Below are 17,319 nucleotides of genomic sequence, written 5' to 3'. Positions count from 1 at the left end.
GGCTAATTCTTCCATATAAGTAGTTGTTTATGATTAAAATAGATTATGTCAATATCTTTAAAGATATGAAAAGAAAAGAAATAAATAAGACTTAAATATAACTTACATTTTTATCCAGATAGCAATAAGGCCTTGAATCGGTTTTCTCTAGTTCCAGGTGATATGTTCATCTAGCATCTGTTTCAGTAGCCATTGCTACTTTCTGATTGGATAATCTTATCACATGTCATAGTTGTTTGGAACTCTTCTGAATTCTTCATTGTTGATGATAAAACCAAAGGCATTCCGAAAGAATTTGATTTCAACAAACAGTAAAGTCCATAAGATGGACTAGATTTCATAGACAAATCTCAGACAAACATTTATTGGGTTTGTGTTATCCAATACCCAGTAAATGTCTCTGGAACACAATGAAAGCAATTGGATTATTGGGTATACCCAATAAGTCAAAAGTACCCAATAAGTGTTCCAATGACATAAATTGAACCCAATAAATGTTCTCTCGTGAACACAGACGTCTGTCCGTCCGTCCGTCCGTCCGTCCGTCTGTAAACTTTTTACATTTTGAACTTCTTCTCTAAAACTGCTTATCCAATTTCAACCAAATTTGGCACAAAGCATCCTTATGGGATGGCGAATATAAATTGCAGAAATAAAAGTACGATCTGTATTCAAAGCGGAGAAAACCTTGAAACTGTAGAAAAAGGGGGGTGCATTTTTAAAAATCTTCTTCTCAAGAACTACCGAGGCAAATTCAACGTAGTTTAGCATAAATTATCCTTATGGGAAGGAAAATATAAATTGCAAAAATTAAGGTCTAATTCAGTTTCAAATCTGAGTTATTACGAAAATAATGATAAAGGAAAGGCGTGTTTCAGCTTCGGTTCGGTTCGGCATCCGGTAAAATGGGTAGGCAAGACTTGGCCTGGTCAAAACAAAAGATTGGCAGTTATTAATCTGCCAATCTCATTAAATTTTCAGGATATTTGATGGACCAGTTATATTTGTATTCGCTGTAAATATTGCCGCAAAATAATGCGTATTTGGAATTGACGATTGCCGATCTACCCCGGCTTTTATTTTGCCACGGCCCGGGTTTGCATACCCATTTTACCAAGACTCGTATTCCATACTTCTAAAACGAGGTTCTTTGTTTAAAGCAGCGATGACATTATACGAAAAAGGGTCGATCTGACTATGATGAATTTGCTTGTTTATGCAACAGTTCGTGTATGAAGGAAATTTTTGAAACATGCAAAATATATTGGTGCCGATTTTGTGAAGTAAATTGAGGCTAAATATTTCAATGCGTTGACAGATTTCACACATGACGTTGGTGTTAGCTAGGACTGATTTTCGTTTCGTATGCATTATTTATGCTTTTAATTTAACCTGGGAACTCTCGTATTTCGTGATTTTTACGTATCAATTCAAACAGAGACTTCGGTAGATCAAACAGTTAACTCTTTACCTGCGCAAATTAAGCAAAATCTGATGTATCAAAAAAGTACTGAAATACAATTCATTCTATCGGTAATTCGGCATTATCTTTTGCGTAATGGTAGATTAATGCAATAGGTTTTGTTGAGATCGATGCTCGGCATTTTCTCGAGTTTATTCAGTTTAAATAGAGTTTGATATCGCTGGAGGAAATATGTAGGTATATATACATGTGTGTATATGATTCATTTCGAAAAAATAAATTGTGTTCTTTATTTGTTATATAGTGCATGCATGTTTCTTGTGTTTAATTGTTTACAATTTCTATTTACTAACCATATTTGAGTGTTAAGCTTCGAATTATAAGCAATTAAGATACAGAGATTTGCTCACAATTCTATGTTTGTACACAGATCTTAAAAACTAAAGATTAAAAAAGTAAAAAATTTGTCAATATTTATTAAGAAAATTTTCAAAGTCTGTTCTTCCAGAAACCAATTTTAACAACTTATTGTATTGTAAACTTAACCTTTTTTCGTCATTATTACTCCTACTGTACATGTGATCCTTGACTGTGTTTGTGTACATTTGTATAAACTGATTTTGAACCTTAAATACCAATGAACTGGTCTTGAGTGAATAAAAGAATTGAAAATCTTAGGCCATTCTTTTTTTCCATTTTAAATGCTGAATAGGAAATACCAAGTTAAAAATCTTAAGCTGAATGTAATAAAGTCATGTCAACAAAATATGACTCAAACCTAGGGAAACTGTGAGCTCTGTATCTTGCTTATAATTCTACGATTGACGCTGAAATTTTGGTTGAACATTAGAAATTCTATATGAATTAGAGTATGTTAAATACTTGTACAAAAAAAATAAAAGAATGATATTCTGTATATACCTACTCTCTGGGGTCCCCTCATTATACAATAAATAATGTGAAATCTACATCAATTTTGATAGTTTTTCAGACACGAGTAAATAAAAACGACATCTTTAAAACAGTTTCCATAGTTTTGACACATTTCTGTTATGGGGATAAAATAATTATCGCTATTCCTAAGAAAATATCACAGCGGAAAATTATCCTGGTTTGTACGCGAGGTAAATAACAGTCATTTAATTATAATGGAAAACAAATTAAATTTTTGAATGTTTTAATTTGAGGAATTGAGCACATTGGGGTACAATTTTCTTCTTCACATCTATACTTGAAGGATTTTTTAAATAAAATACAATAACTATTATATATTTTTTTTAAATACAATAACAAGTAAGTAGTTGATGAAACAAATGTACCTATATGCTCTCATATATTTTGATCGCTTTACAAAGTGTGTGTGTGTGTGGGGGGGGGGGGGGGGGGGGCAGAACGAAAATATAGGGAATTGGAAGTTAAAAACTTAACAGTGTACCCCTACCAAATGTTTAGTTTTATATCTTGCGTAGGATTTTCTTATTCTGGTAAAAAATAGTATTTCATGAAGGTACAATGTCAAAGATTACGTGTATGCAAAAATAATTGTAAAATTCGAATACTTGACAATATTTATTTTTTGTTATTCTACCGAGGGACCATATGGCACAATATCTTTTGAACGCCAATTGTTGCTCAGGTGAGCGATGTGGCCCCATGGGCCTCTTGTTTACATGTTAGGCTGAATGTTGATTGTTTAAAAATCTAAATGAAACTTTATTATTTTTGTTTAAGATAAATAGAACAGACATTAAGTACAGCCCGGTGAAAGGAACAAGTTAATCGCAAGAAGAAGAATGTTAATGCTACCACTGTCCAGAAGTACTAAGTCTGCTGTAACCATGATGTGATCATATGAGTGCTTCACCGGTCTGGACAATGCTCGAAAATTCCCCAAAAAGGCCTATTTCCATAAACTACGACTCAGGTTACATCAACAACAGCCAAGGACACCCCTTATTGATTCAAATGGACACATCTCTACGACCCGACTAAACCTCTGCAGAACAAGACTTTTTAACTGTAAAGTATTCTCATTTCAAAAAACCTATAAACTATAAAAGTACTTTTTTTATATGATCAAATCAAATACCAGTATATTACAATGTCTGTCTGTAAGCTAGAATCTTAGAAAATCACATGGTTTTGACTTATGAAATGATCGATTAGACCTTGCAGATATTAACTTTCATTTTCTTAAATAATTTGTTATATTTGCAAATATTGCATAAAATATTAGACTCCATGTAACATATATCCTCACAGCTCCAAGTTGATAAGTGTTGACTACTTTTTTTCCATTTTCTTTGTTTAAACATTTATTGATAACTTTAATTAGTTTTTATTTGCAGCAATATATGAAAAATTAAGAAACCAATGTAAAAACACTGCATTAGGAGATGAACGCATGGGTCATAGAAATGATAAAATACACCAAACAATATTCAATTATGTCATATATGAAAATATATAAAGACAACATATACCCCATGTATTACAATTTTTATATAACAAAATTACTTGCATGGAAAGTTGTTTCCATGTTGGTTTTATTTTAATCTGTTTTATGTAACTAACATTGGAATTAGCTTTTATATCATAAGTAAAATGCTGGTATTGATGAGAATTGTAAGGTGAATGATCTGTGTGATACTTTGTACTTTATACATTCATGCTACAAAAAGCAAGTACATGTACATGTAGTAATACTTGACATACATAAACAATGTATATTTTACTTCATGTCTTGGATTTAAAAATATTAATGTAGGTAAAGTAGTGAAATGTAGGAAGGTAAACAGTGTGTAAAGAAGATTATTCATCAGGAATGAAGTGTGTTGCAATCAGCATAATTAATTAAATGTGTACATCATATTTTTGCACATGATTTGACAGACTGCTCCATTGTTAGCTTTTTATTGGCCAACAAGCTTTTCATATCTCCCTCTGGGTCATCTATTAAATACTGACAGGCTTATAATATTAAAATCTGATCAGTTGGTACATCATGGGTGGAAATGAGAAGTTCACTTTGGACTTAATGGATAATCAAAAAAATGATATCAAATCCTGTTCTATTGTAAAACATTAGATTATATTACTAACAAAGAAAAGGTTTATCCCAACTTGTAAGTGGGTCACTTTGACCTCATTTTGGAATTTATTGACATACATATTCAAATCAAATCTGGGTCATACCTCTATAGTCAACTACTATCTTATAGTGTATTTTTTTTTTTTAAAGATGGATACTTTAGACTTTTCAAACATATTTTATGGTGTACATATTCATTGTAGTTCAAAAGAAATTGAGACAAGTGTATGATGTTCATGTAACAGTGAAGTTTTCTTTGTTTATTCATGTACATGCAGTAATTTTGTAAATTGCATTCATATTTTAAAAAAAAGTAAGATCTTTGTTGCATTTTTAAAGGGAGATTTACTAGGCATTTAATCGAGATAAAAAAATACAAATGTAAAGATTTCTATGGGAGTTTTTTTTTCTTGTGTAATTTTATCATTTTTTAAATAAAAGTCCCTAATAAGGGAATTGCCATATGAATGTTTCTCCATTATTGTATCTTGACTGTATTTTATTTATTATTGGAAACAATTTCAGATTTTTGAACAAAATAAATTTGGAACTGTTTGAAATTGTTTTGTTTTTACATAAAGTAGAGACCTTGCTCAGCTTTTGTGAAAGCAAAAATATAAAAAGTTTCAGTAAGTTTCAGTTGCGGAAACCCTTTGTAAACAATATGTATCCCAATTGTATATGGAGGTTGAAACTATGCAGAAACTTCAAGTTTCAGTAATTTTCCGTTGCGGAAACCATTTGGATTCATGGACAGCCTAAGTTTCAGCACTGCGGAAACTTAATGAAACTTGATGTTTCCGTGCTGAAACCTGTCGGAAACTTAAAGTAACCTTAAGTTTCCGCAGAGTTTCCAAAGGGTTTCTGCAGCGCTGAAACCAGATATTTCATCCAGTGATTTATCTCCAAGAATGAAATCGTGAGATAACAGAATAAGGGTTACTTACAGTTGGGTCAGCTGAGATAGCCCCGCAAAGGTGTTGTTAACTATCGTTGTTATCTGATTTCTATTTAAGCTCCTAAATGAACAAAAAGATAGAAGAGTTGACAAATTTTTAACATCAAGAACATAACATAGACATTAATAACTGAAATTGACAAATAAATGTTCGGCTAACTTTCATTTAAAAAAAAATAAACATTCAAATTGAAATAATATACTAGTAAATTATTATTATATAACTCTAACCTAATATAATACTGCGTATTATTTTTTATTTTTAGAAATTGTAAAAATATGAAATTGAATCAATCAATGCATTACAGCATATATGTAATTGGATGATTTTGAACAATGATGTTTTATGAATAAAGTATCAGCTATTTTTTTTAACTTATTATTTCAGTGCATAAATTATTACGCATAAAAATACGTGGTGTTTCTGAACGTTTCATAATTAAGGAAAAACCTGGTTTTAGAAATATTCTATTTATCTAAATCTAGTTCACTTAATTTTTCTGATGTCTTTTAAATGACTTCGAGGTTCATCCGTCATCATCATAGATTGATTTAAGAAGTATTCAAATCAATATATTGATTTGATTTCATCATCCATGAATATAAATCCACAGTAAATTATTAATAATAGTATTGATATATTTATCATTCATAATACAAGTTAATCCGCGAAATGTTACCATTAACCTATTTTTAAAAATATCAATCTACGAATATTAGCTCCATGAATTTCAATTGAAAATGAAGGAATTTAAACAATAAAATTCACATTTTTCCTCCGCCGCCATGCAGCACGCAGAAAGTTCACTCCGTTGCACTGAAAAGGCAAGGACCCCACCCCCCCCCCCCACGCCTCACATTATTACCTGTCTAAACAATATAGCCACGGTTTTTGATCTTCAGAACGTACAAAATACTGTTTATTGTCATTAACTGAAGTAATGTTTATACATGTACAAGAGCCTTCAGTTTTAGTCATTAGAACCAAGAACCCTGGATAGTTTCATTATCAAGAGTTGCGAACAACTTTAAAAGATCTATTAAACAAATGCGTGATGTCCGTTCTAAGACCGCACGAAGCACTGGCTGGTCTGTATGTAGCACAAATTACATAAATTGACCGATCCGATCTCGCAGAAAACGTATGAGTCGTAACCTCTAAAACAACATTTACGGGCACCTGTTGGTGCTGCTGTGTACCTTCACTGGCTGAGTGCACCACATCTTTAATTTTAACTTGTAAATAGGAAGTGGCTCTGATATTTGTGTATGTTTTGATATGCTTAGTAACAAATACACTTCTTAACACTTTACACTTGCATGAAGAGTGTATTTCACAACATATATCTAATTTAGGATCGACTTGTTTTCAAATTGACCTTATTCTTTATTTCATCTAATACAGTGTTTGAAATTTATACGATATTGACAAGAGAACAATAGACCTTCGCGGTCAACTGAGTACCATAGCCCATGCACAAACTTGTCAAGGAGTCTCATATATGCATATATTAAGTTTCATTCTGGAGCGGAAAAGTTAAACTATTGTAATGATGATCACCTCCCTGTGTGAAATCTTTCAAAAAGGACTAAGAAACTTTTAATTTTACCGAAAAAATTTCAAGATCATAATAGAGTGCATGACATTATGTTGAGAAAAGTGCAAGACTCAGATAATTTTTCAATTTTTTTTTAACTTTCAAGATAGGTTTTATGTGTATATGTTTTCATAGATAATTCAAAACAAGGTGGTTAATATTTATGTTTCATTTAAAATAACCTCACATCCCCCATCCCCAGGGGCAGACAGAAACTCTCCCTGTTGGTTTTTAAACAAAAAACTTTTGAAAGCTATCATATGTTACTCACTTCTTCTATTCCAGCTATTCAATTTTCATAGACACTAATGCACCATCTGGCATTTCTACCAAAATCCTTTTACATGTATTGCCTATTTTGGTTCGCCAACTATTACTTTACTATTAACAAGTTTATTTGTTTATTTAGAAAGTTAAAAACTGGCTTTCTTAAATGATAATATACTTGCATTACTCTTTTTATCTTATAACTTCTTCATTACATTAAATTCAATGATTAAGTATTAAATATAAACATACAAAGGAAGATAACTCCATTGTGAAGAAGCAACGGAAGATACCTCCATTAATTGTCAACAGCTCACCCCCACTCCCCGAACTCTTTTCAAATGCTGTCACAATATCTTAACTTAAGACAAATATACAAGTATACAATACTCCTCCCAGGCATAACCTTTCCTTATATGTACGTGGCATAAACTATAAAAGATAACAGCTTAATGTTTTGTTTTCTAAAATCGAAGACAATTCTTTTTTGTGTCAGGACAGGTTTTTAAACATGATATACATTAACACAAAATTAACATTTTGGCCACACCCTGCATCAAGAACCCCTAACCTATTCACTATATGAGTGTTTTGGCCCCGTCCTACATTTAAATCCCTTTATTGGGAGACATGAAATTCAAAATTTGGATTGATGGCTTTTTGTCTTTTTTTTATGCAGTCAGACGATTTTTTAAAACTCTCTAAGTGCATTAACACTGTATGACTATTTTGGACCTGCCCTAAAATCTGAACCCATACTTCGGGGAACACGAGATTTATAAATTTAGTAGCTGGCTTTCTGTTTTACAAAATCATGAATTCAGTTTTCGTTACAGGTGAGTGGGAGTAAAGGTAATAATTGTTAAACATTATATTTTAAACACTATATGAAAACTTCATGGACATCATAACGATACATTTAGTTTATAACAAATATGTGTGGGAGTAGAGAACAAGATTTTCTAAGATTTGATACATTTTTTCTACATTGACATATTGTCCCCACCTTATAGCCTGTACCTTTTATCCAGGGGCCGTAAATTTCAATATTTTGGTAGAGACATCATAATCTTGTAATCAGTTTTTTCCTCACATGTGTGGGAGTAGAGAAGACAATTTTTGAAAATTTTGCATTTTTGCATATTTGGCCCCGCCTGTGGCACTCCATGTAGGTAGAGCCATTAATTTCACAATTTTGATTTCTCTTAACATAGATACGCCGCTTCACATAAAAATTGTACCAATTGGCCTTGTAGTTTTCAAGACGTTAAACATGAAAAATTGTAAACAAAGAGGGCACGACACGCGACGGACGACGCACGATGACCAATTCCAATAGGTCATTTGAGTGACTCAGGTGACCTTTAGATTAAGATTTTGCTCAAAACTGGTAAAACTGAACCAATATGATCAAAATCTTTCTATTACTCGCATTTAGAGTTCCTGAACACGGAATTCATTGAAGAAAAAATCTAGAACAGTACAAAATATCCTTGAATACAATTATTGTTCCCTCTATCTTATATGTTAAAACAAAATTTAAAAAAAACGTTGATATTTGTTGTGACATAGAAATAAAAAGAAATACTTTAATCGCCAACATCAGACCTAAATTCCAAATCTCTTGATTGAAATTCTGCGAGTTTCACTTCTCGAGTACAGTTACTGTCAAAATTTATCAATCTTAATCTCTTTATGTGCCACTTTTATTGAGATCGAGTATGTTTAGCAACTAGTTTACTTGTTAAAAAGTTTAAAACAGGATGTCAAGTGCGGTTTTCTTTTTTACCTTAGGTTTAAAATCAAATTAAGATATGAATACACAATTAAAAAATGAACGCATACAATGGCGTCTACTTGCGGTATTCTTTTTAATGGAAGGACACAGCATAATTATGTCAATTATGAGTTAAAGTAAATATAACAAATTTAAAGTCCAATTTGTAAGCCAACTCCCCTAAACCTTGATTGTGATCAATAACAAAACATTGTAAAACAAATAGGAAAATAATAGCCTAAGCCCTGATTAACAAATTTGGCCGAGTGTGTCAGCTGGACACCTGAGACCGGGTGCGTTGTTGTGAATTAACTTATGGGCATTATTCCCTGTTATCTACAGCAAATATCATGTTGTTGTTTATTTTGAATTTCTTTAAATACTTGAACATTGGAAACAAATCGGTGTTCTAACACTGCATGGTCTCATTACGATGAGAATTATCTCAAGTTATATAAATACAATCGTAAAAGTTTTGGAAATGAATAAGCGAGAATATGCTTATGATAAGATAGTAAGGGACCCAGACAGATAAGAAAACGATTCTGTAGAAACAGTACAACCTTACGTTTGTTTTCTTCTAGACATTAAAATGCCCCGAATTTCTTCGAAAAATGTCGACCTTGCGTCTCGTTGACATTTTGTTTATTTCTTCTATATTAACATACCGTACATATAAAAGAAAATCAGTACAAAGCTGTTTCATCTTATAGATAATAGATGGTAAAGTTTCGAAAATTAAAACAAAAAAGTCATTACAAGATCGTTCATTTCAGCGAAAATGATGGACGACCATTTGTCAAGACATTTGTAGAATAAAATTACATAAATCAATGTGCTTTCAGCTAATTATACAAATTTGGAGAACATAAAAAATCGACAAATTAATGTTTTTGTTTTAGCATGAAGACAATTAATTAACAATGGCAAATGATCATGATAAGCTAAAACAAATGTTTATTTCATAAGTATGAAAGGAATAACTTTTTGTCTTACCTTATATATAAATTATTATTTAACCTTGGCATTAAGAGTATGTATGTCATAAAATATATGATGATGTTATCAAGTGTACATCTGCCATCCAAACTAAGATATAACAGCTAATAACATAACTGACATTGACAATCTATGGCAGGAATACTACTCAGATCTTGGGTAGGAACAGTAATACTGAGATAAGTTCATAAGTCCAATTTGCCAAGGTTGTTTTTAGGAATAAAAGTTCGATTTTAAACAACTGATAGTAAGCGTGAAACGTTTAATAAAAACGTGTTACAAATATCTGTTTTGTTGGGCTTTTTTTTTCAACTCATTAATATGTTACGATATTGGGGAAGCTTGATATCAAACTCCCGAATTTTTAATGCATTTAATATGTTTTACGGTGGGACTTAAGCGCAGCATGTGATCAAACAATGAATGATGAGTTAGAAATTAAAGCCTATCTGTTCACGATTTCTGGCAAACTAAGATAAAATTCTTCAAAAATAGAGGGTGTGTGGGCTAAATTATTTTTGCGCCAATTTCCAATTTGAATGCTTAAGCCCTAGCGTTTACGCTATAAAATGTTTTTGTGCCAAGTTTTCTCATTTTTCAGTTTCAAGTCATCAATAGTCACGTAGCATCGTTTTTGAAAGTGTCGGTGGGGGAGGGGTCAAACTCATTCACAAAATCTTGACAAGCCAAAAAAAAATTCCTAATCCGTTGGGGGGGGGGGGGGGCTGGCGTAGTATATCCATAACTTCGATTTCACTTCTATTTCTTATTTTCATACCGACGTTTTTACATACTCCCAAGAAGGAGGGGGCAACTCCATGATTATTCAATTTTTTATATGTAAATATAAGCCCCCCCCCCTACGATGCAACGTGCCTGATTAAAGCATGATTTAATAATCAGTGAATCTCTTATTGCAAACGCCCTTGATTTTTTAGATCAATTTATTTTAAAATAAGATAATAAGATAGATGACCCCCATAGTAGACATAACAACATCAGATCCATTTGCGACTAACTGCTCTACTAGTCAGTTATCATAACAAGAATCTTGACTTAAAGTATATTTCATAGAAACACCTTAATTGCAATTCCTAACCTGACTTTTGAAAACACGTTTATATAGGGCTTTTCTATTACTAAATTTGTTGGAGGTTTGATAAATATAAATTCAAAATAAGTATATTTTATAGAATTATCTTTAGCAATTAAATATATTTCATAGAATTATCATTAGCAATTCCATGACGTGACTTTTGGAAACAGGTTTATACAAGGTTTGTCTCTTACTAAATTTAGTTCAGTATCGATAAACATATATTAAAGCCAGTTGTAGTTTATATTGGATAAACTGCTATTTGTTTTAATAGCTACATGTATTTGATAAAATATGGTCTTATGGTTCATCTTTATACAATATTTCTCATTTAAAGGTTTTATTCTTAGATTTGAAAATGGGATCAGAAGAAATCAATAACAACAACTAGGATATCGATGATAATACCGATGATAATATGAAGACAACGCCGCCGCGACGACACGTGATGAATGACAGAATTAAAACAACGACAGCATCAGATACCACGATAACAGAAACAAAGACGAGGACATAAATAACAACAACAATGATATCGATGACAATAACGATGACGACAACGCCGCGTGATGCTTGACGGATGTTTTAAAATGTTCTTTGAATCTTGGCAATGAACGCATTAAGATGGTGGTCTAAAGATTTACTGATAAAAGTAATTCTTTTGGAAAGAAAGTTATGAAGAAATATTTGTCTTCGTTACTATATTCTATATAATTTAAACAAACTTGCTGTCTTTCCAGTCATTTTCATGTTCTCTCGATTATTATTTCCGCGCTCATGCGCAGATATACATTTGCGTGAATTGTTTATGAATATGCATAAGAACATTTTGATAACCCTGATAAAAAAAAATAGTATCCAAAATATCCAACTAGCTGATGTAAATAGATAACCTTGCGAGGTCGTCACAGCTTTTTTCATTAAATTTACAAAGTTTATGTTGGGTTCCAAACAAAACAAAAACAGAGTTTAAAATAGCATATATAGTTTTTTTGTTTTTTTTAATAGAGAAAATACACAGGCGTTAGGCACTTAAAGCAAGAACAAAATACGGGAAATTTTATATAGTTTACCGGGGTTATCAAATTGAGTCATTGACAATTGTTTTAGCATGAAATATATTCTGGATGTGATGTTTAAAACAATTTTCATTTCATCGCAAAGATTATGAGTGACTTAATTTATGTTTCTTAAGAATCTTGGAAAATTAGATGATGATTATTTATAGGCGTTCAAAACATAATAGATTTAAAACGTTAATGAAAGGAGTAACGTAATGTACAGTCATCTGGGTGGTTTATATCTGAAAGATGTTATCCCTCCTTTATTCAAGTGACGCAACATGCATTTTACAACGTTATTTATAATGTTAGGGCATTTAGGTCAAAGACCGTTTTTCTATCTTCATTTTAAATACAACTTATGACATTTTAGATACAGATATAATTTACAATTGACATGTATCCTTGGGTATTGTTATTTTAGGGTAGCTTATCGAAAAGTTTGTTTTAATTAATTTCACAATAATTACTGATCAGATTATATTCAATAATAATATACGATAATCATCTCACACGTGTTATATCAATATCAAACATTAAAATCTGTAACTCTTGTGCATGTATTTCGAAGTTTGTTTGAAAATGTCTGCGTTTATAGGTGTTGATGTTTCGTCAAGATGTGAATAGCACGGAAACAGTGGTAACAATACTTACAGTAACTTCAACTGTAGTAGCCCTTTAAAGGTGTTGTCGATCCTTGATATCTGATTACGCTCTAAATACCTGAATGAAAGCAAAACGTTTATATCAATGATATTATAAATATTCAAAATTGAAAATAGAATAATTATAGTCAAATTAAGTTCTTTAATTCAAACAAATGTTAAGAAATTAAATCAAATTAATCATTGATAATATAAATATGATTGTAAGTAAAAGGGAATCAGTTTTGATATTTGATGGTTGATGCTATAATGCAATGACTTTATATTATACTTAACGAGGCATGTAATCTTTCATGTGGTATGAACATAATAGAAATCAAATCGCTGCCATTTTAGCATTCAAGTACACTACATTCTAAATAGTTCACTTTTAAGGATCTGTTTGGGTTTTTTTTCATTTTTTTTAGCCGATCATGTTTTTTTAGCATTATCCGACAGTTCCTAGCTATTACCTAAATGACAAATGATTTATATTAATATTTAAAAAAAACAACTAGTGTACTTTAGTATTGATAATGAATGTTACTTAAAAAAGCTCATTATTTTGAATTTGACCGTTTTTAAAAACTATGACCGTGTAAAGTTTATATTTCTACCTAGTTTAGCAGAAAAGTATTAGCACTTATCTATTTTTTTTTCAGAAACCTTGAACACAGACAGGGACATTTTTGCTACTGTCGCTGGTGAAGCTTTCAAGGACAGTAACATTATTATTCTTTAAAGTTGCGCTCTGTATTTTTGAGATGAAAAAGGGCGATAAAGAACTTTTTAAGCACATTAAATGAATATACGTAAATTTGATTTCCATGTATGAAAGTACCATATATGTTCAAATTAACATTATCAATTATATGAATATCGGCAGGCATCTGATAATAGTAAAAACAGGCCGGATTATCCAATAAGCAGTTGAAAGCATTGCGTTATGCAAAACATGAACGACGATGACATACAACTGAATTTTTCGTATTGAACAGTTTGTTTCTTCACGGTACAGAAGGCTTTTGTACATGTTACGGTACGTTTTTATAAATAAAACAGTACGATGCTCGCTTGTGGTAAGGTACATGTACGTTTCTTGCATGACACGCTACTTGGTCTAGGTTCTCTCCTTTCCATAAAATTGTATTGTTTGATATGCCTGCTTTTATCAAAAATGTTTGATTGTTTGTTTTTTGTTTGTTTGTTTTGTTTGTTTGGGGAGGGGGGGGGTGTCTATAAGTTTATATCTGATATTACTCTTGTTATATTCAATGTATTAAATAACGAATTTTAAACGTAACATGAAAGTGCTTCACGATATTAGGTTGATCTATTGTAAAAAAAAAAAAATAATAATAATAAACCATAAACACAATTTTTAAAATGTGGAAATATATGCGATCCCCTATTTCCGCTGCCTGTAAACACACGAAGTCACTCATTGACTCTCGCTGAAGATAAGGTAGTTTATATTTATATCGACTTTTTCATCCTTTGAAATCTTTATCATAAACAAACATTCTTGTTTTACTTCATGACGAATTTTAATTCAAAAATTATGCATCCGACTTTTCATAAATAAACATCATTAACAATTCCATGACGTGACTTTTGGAAACAGGTTTATACAAGGTTTGCCTCTTACTAAATTTAGTTCAGTATCGATAAACATATATTAAAGCCAGTTGTAGTTTATATTGGAATAACTGCTATTTGTTTTAATAGCTACATGTATTTGATAAAATATGGTCTCATGGTTCATCTTTATACAATAATTCTCATTAAATGGTTTTATTCTTAGATTTGAAAATAGGATCAGAAGAAATCAATAACAACAACAAGGATATCGATGATAATACCGATGATAATATGAAGACAACGCCGCCGCGACGACACGTGATGATTGACAGAATTAAAACAACGACAGCATCAGATACCACGATAACAGAAACAAAGACGAGGACATAAATAACAACAACAATGATATCGATGACAATAACGATGACGACAACGCCGCGTGATGCTTGACGGATGTTTTAAAATGTTCTTTGAATCTTGGCAATGAACGCATTAAGATGGTGGTCTAAAGATTTACTGATAAAAGTAATTCTTTTGGAAAGAAAGTTATGAAGAAATATTTGTCTTCGTTACTACATTCTATATAATTTAAACAAACTTGCTGTCTTTCCAGTCATTTTCATGTTCTCTCGATTATTATTTCCGCGCTCATGCGCAGATATACATTTGCGTGAATTGTTTATGAATATGCATAAGAACATTTTGATAACCCCTGATAAAAAAAAAATAGTATCCAAAATATCCAACTAGCTGATGTAAATAGATAACCTTGCGAGGTCGTCACAGCTTTTTTCATTAAATTTACAAAGTTTATGTTGGGTTCCAAACAAAACAAACACAGAGTTTAAAATGGCATATATAGTTTTTTTGGTTTTTTTTTAATAGAGAAAATACACAGGCGTTAGGCACTTAAAGCAAGAACAAAATACGGGAAATTTTATATAGTTTACCGGGGTTATCAAATTGAGTCATTGACAATTGTTTTAGCATGAAATATATTCTGGATGTGATGTTTAAAACAATTTTCATTTCATCGCAAAGATTATAAGTGACTTAATTTATGTTTCTTAAGAATCTTGGAAAATTAGATGATGATTATATATAGGCGTTCAAAACATAGAAGATTTAAAACGTTAATGAAAGGAGTAACGTAATGTACAGTCATCTGGGTGGTTTATATCTGAAAGATGTTATCCCTCCTTTATTCAAGTGACGCAACATGCATTTTACAACGTTATTTATAATGTTAGGGCATTTAGGTCAAAGACCGTTTTTCTATCTTCATTTTAAATACAACTTATGACATTTTAGATACAGATATAATTTACAATTGACATGTATCCTTGGGTATTGTTATTTTAGGGTAGCTTATCGAAAAGTTTGTTTTAATTAATTTCACAATAATTACTGATCAGATTATATTCAATAATAATATACGGTAATCATCTCACACGTGTTATATCAATATCAAACATTAAAATCTGTATCTCTTGTGCATGTATTTCGAAGTTTGTTTGAAAATGTCTGCGTTTATAGGTGTCGATGTTTCGTCAAGATGTGAATAGCACGGTAACAGTAGTAACAATACTTACAGTTTCTTCAACTGTGGCAGCCCTTTAAAGGTGTTGTTGTCGATCATTGATATCTGATTACCCATTAAGTCCCTGAATGAAAGCAAAACGTTTATATCAATGATATTATAAATATTCAAAATTGAAAATAGAATAAATATAGTCAAATTAAGTTGATGCTATAATGCAATGACTTTATATTATACTTAGCATGTAATCTTTCATGTGGTATGAACATAATAGAAATCAAATCGCTGCCATTTATATTTTCGCATTCAAGTACATTTCATTCTGAATAGTTCACTTTTTAAGGATCTGTTTGGTTTGTTTTTTTTTCATGTTTTTTAGCCGATCATGTTTTTTTTAGCATTATCCGACTGTTCCTAGCTATTACCTAAATGACAAATGATTTATATTAATATTTAAAAAAAAAACTAGTGTACTTTAGTATTGATAATAAATGTTACTTAACAAAGCTCAATATTTTGAATTTGACCGTTTTTAAAAACTATGACCGTGTAAAGTTTAATATTTTTACCTAGTTTAGCAGAGAAGTATTAGCACTTATGTATTCTTTTTGTCAGAAACCTTGAACACAGACAGGGACATTTTTTCTACTGTCGCTGATGTATCTTTCAATGACAGTAACATTATTATTCTTTAAAGTTGCGCTCTGTATTTTTGAGATGAAAAAGGGCGATAAAGAACTTTTTAAGCACATTAAATGAATATATGTAAAGGACTAAGTGCGGTTTTATGCATTTTTTGCCCCCAAAATCAAAGTTTAAGAAAGAGTTTTAAAAATAAGGTGAAAGATAGTTAAAATCATGTTGGAAATAAATGTGTGAAAGTTTATCACCACAGTGACGCCATAATGTAGAAATGACGTCATGAAGATTGCGTTATTTTGATAAATTGATGATTTGTGGCAAAATATGGGTGTTTTCCGATGGTTTTTCGACTAGAAAACATCGAGCGCAGGCTTGCTCAAGTACCATTTTTTAGTATAATGTGTATAACTATCTGAAGAAAAACATATGTTAAAATCGCACTTGAGCAGACCTGCGCTCTATACTTCCGAATGCAAAATATAGAGCAAAAATTAGAATATTTTCATTTGTTTGCAAATTTGCGGGAATTTGGTCATTTAGGTGACGTCATAGATAAACAGCGAATGAGCAATGATGACTAAAGTCAACATCAAAGTTATAGGAATCCTCTATACAATGATTTGTGAAGATTTTATTTTTATA

At 31.2% G+C, this 17,319-nt stretch overlaps 1 protein-coding gene across 1 annotated transcript in view; it reads right to left on the bottom strand.

Moving 5' to 3' along the window:
* Positions 1–5,457: 5,457 nt before the first annotated feature.
* LOC117691312 (leucine-rich repeat-containing protein 3-like) overlaps positions 5,458–17,319 on the bottom strand; it is a 133,099-nt gene continuing 121,237 nt past the window's right edge. The window contains exons 2-4 of the mRNA XM_066071477.1: positions 16,088–16,159; positions 12,925–12,993; positions 5,458–5,533 (exon numbers count right to left, since the gene is read on the bottom strand). Coding sequence (XP_065927549.1) covers positions 5,458–5,533; positions 12,925–12,993; positions 16,088–16,159 — 217 coding nt within the window. The remainder of the gene's footprint in view (positions 5,534–12,924; positions 12,994–16,087; positions 16,160–17,319) is intronic.

Source organism: Magallana gigas, chromosome 9 (genome assembly GCF_963853765.1).
Source record: "Magallana gigas chromosome 9, xbMagGiga1.1, whole genome shotgun sequence".
NCBI lineage: Eukaryota > Metazoa > Mollusca > Bivalvia > Ostreida > Ostreidae > Magallana > Magallana gigas.
Note: the sequence above shows the minus strand (reverse complement) of the source record. Positions and strands in the feature narration are given on the sequence as shown.